The sequence below is a fragment of the Mustela erminea genome, chromosome X (assembly GCF_009829155.1).
Source record: "Mustela erminea isolate mMusErm1 chromosome X, mMusErm1.Pri, whole genome shotgun sequence".
Lineage (NCBI taxonomy): Eukaryota > Metazoa > Chordata > Mammalia > Carnivora > Mustelidae > Mustela > Mustela erminea.
Window position 1 is genome coordinate 32648351 of NC_045635.1, and position 6185 is coordinate 32654535.

The 6185-nt window shown below is 40.4% G+C and overlaps 1 protein-coding gene across 1 annotated transcript; it reads right to left on the reverse strand.

Annotated features, from left to right (window-relative positions):
* Positions 1 to 2391: 2391 nt before the first annotated feature.
* Positions 2392 to 5081, reverse strand: LOC116583061 (WW domain-binding protein 11-like). Its single transcript, XM_032331025.1, has one exon. It carries the CDS (start codon positions 4898 to 4900, stop codon positions 2975 to 2977), a length of 1926 nt encoding a protein of 641 aa, XP_032186916.1. The 5' UTR covers positions 4901 to 5081; the 3' UTR covers positions 2392 to 2974.
* Positions 5082 to 6185: the final 1104 nt, after the last annotated feature.

A 6185-nucleotide genomic window follows, 5' to 3' on the forward strand; every position in this document is an offset into this window, starting at 1 on the left:
CATTTGTCAACTATGGCCTGATAATATGTCGGTTTAAATCTATTTGGTTATTTATACTTCTATTTACCATACATTTGTTAAGTTCTCATTTTGTGCCAGACATTGTGCTGGATTCTCTGACTATTGCAATTAAAAATATAATTACTAGGACACCTCGCTGTTAACTCTTAATCTCAGGGTTGTGAGTTCAAGCCCCACATTGGGTGTGGAGCCTACTTGAAATCAAATAAAAAATTTAAAACATATAAATAAACATATAAATGAATAAACATATAAATAAAATATAATAAATAAATAAACATATAAATTGTGTTTTCCCAATATGTGTTTCCCAATAATGAAATTCCCATTATTTTTTTCCCAATGAAATCAGCTTTGTCATATTAATTATTTCAAAATTTGTGTTCAAATTCCATCTTTGAGGCAAATCTTTTCTAAGTAATTGTTGAGTGGTGTAGGTTAAAATTGCCACTTGATAAAATGAAATGAAATGGATCAGTACAACTAGAGTGAACTAAGATTGGTGTCAGGAGCTAAAGTATGAAGCCAGGAAGTAAAAATGTAAATGATCAAGAAAATAGGAATGTGGTCTAAGTCTAGAGATCATTGCTTGTTTTGTTTTGTTGGTTGGTTGCAGTGTGAATCTCTGGCAGACAATGTCCACTTAAATACAAGGACAAAGTGATATTTCAGATGAGGAAACAAAGAAAATTAGTAAGTTTACTAAAGTTTATGGCCAGTAATAGGACAAATTCTGATATTCAGATACCTTTAAAAGTTCTGTATCTTCCCACTTCGTCATACAACACACAATTAACCTTTGAACAACTCCAGCCATTGCAGTCCTAACGAACCACTGAGCTACTTTCTCTTTAGACTTGCTTATTCTGGACATTTGATATGAATGAAATCATAGAAATGTGGTCGCTTTTAATTGACTTCTTTCATTTAGCATACTGTTTTTAAATTTCATCTGTATTATCACATATTATCACATTCTTTCTATTGTCAAATAATCAATTATATGGATATATTATATTCATTCATCAAGGACATTTGGGTTGTTTCCACATTTTTGTTATTATGAATAATGTTGCTATAAATTTATGTACATGTTTTTACTTTTCTATTTAGTGTTTTGAAATGTATTACTCTTATTTCCCAAGTTTTATTGAAGTATACTTGAGAATTTAAAATATTATATATTTAAGGTGTACAACTTGATAATTTGATATACATATATATTATAAAACAATCAGTATAGTCAAACTAATTCACATATCAAGCCCCTCACATAGTTACCATCTTCTTTTCTTATGTGTGTTTAGAACACATAAGATATACCCTCTTAGCAAATTTCAAATATACAATGTGGTAAAAACAAACAAACAAATATACAATGTTGTATTATTAACTATATTTACAATGTTGTATTTTAGATCTCCTGAACTTATCTTAAATAACTGAACCTTTGTACTCCTAGCTTCCCGTTTCCCCTTCCCTCCAGCCTCTGACAACTAGAACTAGTAGTACTCTCTACTTCTAGGAGTTTGATTATGTTAGATTCTGTATGTAAGTGAAATCATACAATATTTGCTTTTCTGCATCTGGCTTATTTCACTTGGCATAATGTTCTCCAGGTTCATTCATATTGTTGCAAAAGGCAGGGTGTTCTTTTTTTTTTTTTAAGATTTTATTTATTTATTTGACAGAGAGAGATCACAAGTAGGCAGAGAGGCAGGCAGAGAAAGAGGAGGAAGCAGGCTCCCCACTGAGCAGAGAGCCCGATGCGGGGCTCGATTCCAGGACCCTGGGATCATGACCTGAGCCGAAGGCAGAGGCTTTAACCCACTGAGCCACCCAGGTGCCCCTCCAGGGTATTCTTTTTTAAGGCTGGGTAATATTCCTGTGTGTATGTGTGTCTGTCTCGCATTTTCTTGATCTAGTCATCTGTGGATGGACATTTAATTTGCTTCCATATCTTGACTATTGTGAATAATATTGCACTAAACATGGTAGTAAATACATCTCAATATCCCTCTGATTTCATTCCTATTGGATATATATCTGAAAGTGCGATTGCTGGATTATAAGGTGGTTCTATTTGTAATATTTTGAGGAACTTCCGTACTGTTTTCCATAGTGACAACACCAATTTACATTCCCACCAACAGTGCGCAAGGGTTCCCTTTACTCCACATCCTTGCCAACACTTATTAACTTCTGTCTTTCTGATGATAGCATTTCTAGTAGGTGTGAGCTGATATCTCATTGTGGTTTTGATTCGCATGCTCTGAGGATTAGGGAAGTTGAGCACCCTTTCATACTTGTTGGCTATTTGTATGTCTTCTTTCCAGAAATTCAAGTCTTTTGCCCATTTTTTTTTTTTTTTTGGTGTAGAACATTTATTTATTTATTTCACGAAACACTCAAAGTTTAGGTCAGTGGGAAATAATTTTAATCAAAGAATTGTACATTTTCTTCCCACATATCTTGCTTTGTATTAGGAAATGACACTGCGATCCATTTCACTAAAATATTACAAAATATTTACAAGAAAATATTAAAATAACTCAAACACAAAAGGCAAGATGAGATAAAATAAACTGTTTTTTTTTCCGAAATCTCTACTCCAGTGCCCACTGCACACAAGAAGAGAATCAAAACAAGTAACAAAGATCCCCTGATCACAAGTTTCCAAAGAATTGGAGAAGGGGAACAAGCGGGATGAACATGATGGTATGAAAGGGAATGGATATTAGCAGCACTGCTTCAATAACCAATCTATTCTGAATGAAATAATCCTCTCTTATATGCAATAAATTCTGAACAAGGCTAAACTTTAGGATATTCCTTGAACTGAAATTTAAAAATACCCTGACAGTGAAAGTCGCTCTTTCACAAAGTTTAGAAAGAGCCTCTTTCCCCATGAACCACTGATATGAACAGAAACCTGCTCTGGCATTAAAAGCTGCTACAGGAGCCCTTCCATCTCTTTCATGAAAGCTTCATAAACATCATCCTTAGTCTGCACTGAGACAGGAACAGATGGACCAGACTTGGGAGCTGCTTTGGCAAGAGGCACAGCAGAATCATCCTCTGACTTTCTTTGGGGAGCAGCAGTGGCCCCTTTATTCTCCCGACGTACCCTCAATGCAGTGGGCACGAATCGAGTGATCTCTGCCTTGGGATTAGTGATCTGTGGCTTGGCACTGATGGTTGCTGTTGCTTTCTTCTCAATGGTGGCTGCACTTGTATCATCTGCCTTGGGTCGCTGAATCAAGTTGGGTGGAGCACTTAAAACCCCTGGGTTCGGCAATGGAGCTGGTGGGAAAAGCCCAGGTGGGGCAGGTCCAAGTGGAGGCACCAAAGGTGGGCGCATCATGCCGGGACGAGGTGGAGGGATACCTGGAGGAGCAGGGGGAGGTAGCCTTGGTGGGGGTCCCCGAGGAGGAGGGCCAGGAGGCAGACCTGGAGGTGGCCCTGGGGGAGGGCCAGGGGGTCGGCCTGGTGGTGGGCCTGGAGGCAAAAGTCGGGGTAAAGGCCCTCGGAGTCCTGGCATTCCAGGTGGTCTCAGGAATGGAGGAGCTCCGGGAGGTGGTCCAGGAGGAAGGCCAGTGGGAGGTCCAGGAGGCCGTAAGGGTGGAGCCGGGGGTGGTCCAAGAGGAGGTGGTCCCGGCATGGGAGGTGCTTGAATCTGAGAAGGAGGAACAGACTGTGGGGGGGCTTGCTGCTGTGAAGAAGCAGTAGATGTGCCATCAGAAAGAGCTTCCTCTTTATGCTGTTTTTGTGATTGCTTTTCTGCTTCAGAATCATCAGAATCATCTTCGTCGTCATCCTCTGAAAATTCTTCTACTTCTCGTCCCTCCTCGGGGATTTCCTGACCTGCCATTCGAAGCATCATGGCTTGAAGAGGAGTCAGCTCCTTCATGTTCTTCTTTTTCTTCCTTGATTTTCCAGGCATATCTGCAAACCTTACACTCAGACCTGACTTTTTTTCTTCATTGTTGTCTCTCTCGTTATCATCACGGTGCACAAATTCATCCCCTTCACTTTCTCCATCTGATCGGTCAGTGTCGCTGTCATCAGTACTGTCATCATGCTTATCTTGATCCATGTCCTCAGGATACCCGTCATCTTCACTGGTGCTGGAAACATCATCATCATGGCCCCGTTGAGCAAGTTCCGGACTATATAACATGTCTTCATCCCGCCTACGAGGGGGAAGATCTAGGGAAAAGCCCACTTTACGGCCATACATTTGCAAGACTTGAGGAGGTGGTGGACCCGGGGGAGGACCAGGAGGTTTTCTGCCAGGGGGCAAACGTGGCACACCATGTCCAAGAAGAGGAAGTATAGAAACTGCCCGTGTTGGAGGTCCATAGGCTGAAGTCTTTTTAAGGATGGAGGGTGGCTGGGCACCAGGAAGTGGAATGTCCTGGATCAAGATGTTGGAAGGAGCATGTGGCATATCTGGCAAGGGAATGCTCTCCACTTCCACATGCTGAGCATTCTTGACAGCATCAAAATATTGGCTAAGTTGCGCCCTTTTCTGTTCATATTCTACTTCTAGCTTTCTCAGTTCTTTGTAAATATCTGGATTCTCTTTTTCATAGAGACGTAGGATACGTTCAAAGGTTTCACGCAGCTTTTTACGCTTGTCTTTCAGCACCTTCTCATTTAACTGTGGTTGCTGCACCGGGTTAAACTCCATTTCATCCAATTTCTCCATGTCCGGTATAATTTGCTTGGGATCCTTCATCTTCAAAACTGCAGCTCGTACCATCATGCGCTGTTTTTTGTTCTTCTTTAATTCTCTCTTCCGGGCTTCTTTTCGGGCTTGGTCTGTGGGGTTCATAAATTTTCCACTCTTGGTGGATGATGTCGATCTCCGTCCCATGTTGACAATTTGTATGGTTTACTTGTTCATTAAAACAGAAAAACAAAAAAACACTTCTGCTGGACTCCTGGCACTGCGAGAAGCGGGGAGGGGACGATTCTCGGCCTCTTTTACCTCGTAGGGGCCTTCACCTCTGCGTGCCGGTCAGCCACCCAGCCACCGCCATCTTGAAAGCTCGCGCCCCTCCCTGCCCATTTTTTAATAGACGTTTTTGGTTTTGCTTTGCTTTTGAGTTGTATACATTTTCAATATTCATCCTTATCAGATATATGGTTTGAAAATATTTTCTGCCATTCTGAAGTTTGCCTTTTCACTATGTTAATTGTTTCTTTTGTGTTGCAGAAGATTTTTGTTGGATGCAACCTCACTTGTCTACTTTTGCTTTTGCTGCCTGTGCTTTTGCTGACATATCCAAAAAATAATTGCCCAGACTAACGTCAAGAACCTTTCCTTTGTGATTTCTTTTAGTAGTTTTACAGTTTCCGTTCTTACATTTAAGTCTTAATCCATTTTGAGTTGAATTTTTTTTAATATGGTATGAGATAATTTCATTCTTCTGCATGTATATCCACTTTTTCATTCCCATTTAAGTCAACAGACTTTCTTTTCCTCTTGTGTGATCTTGGCACCCTTGTCAAAAATCAGTTGATCATTAATGTATGGTAACTACTGTATATGTCTGTTATATCTGTTTGGTCCATAGTGTTATTAAATGAGCTGTTTATTGATTTTCTGTCTGGATGTTCTATACACTATTGTTGTACTGCTATCAGTTTCTGCCTTTAGATCTGTCAATATTTGCTTTATGTATTAAGTTCTCTAAAGTTGGGTGCCTATATATTAATAAATATTATATTGTCCTATTGAATTGGCTCTTTTATCATTATGTAATGTCCTTCTTTGTCTTCAGAGGGTTTTAGACTTAAAGTCTAGTTTCTCTGGTATAAGTACAGTCACCCTTGCCAGGCTGGAGAGGGGAAAGCCAGGCTGGACAAGGTGAGCAGGACAGGCTCACCACTAACAACAGCATCCCTTTGGGGCCCACCTTGCAACTCTGCCTTTTAAAATTAGGATTCTGGGGCGCCTGGGTGGCTCAGTGGGTTAAAACCTCTGCCTTTGGCTCAGGTCATGATCTCAGGGTCCTGGGATGGAGCCCCGCATCCATCAGGCTCTCTGCTCAGCAGGGAGCCTGCTTCCCTTCCTCTCTGTCTGCCTGCCTCTCTGCCTACTTGTGATCTCTCTCTGTCAAATAAACAAATAACATCTTTAAAAAAATAAATAAAAA

What these genes read in the sequence shown, in the direction of transcription:
- LOC116583061 (XM_032331025.1), bottom strand. Translation starts at nt 4,900, where the DNA reads ATGGGACGGAGATCGACATCATCCACCAAGAGTGGAAAATTTATGAAC.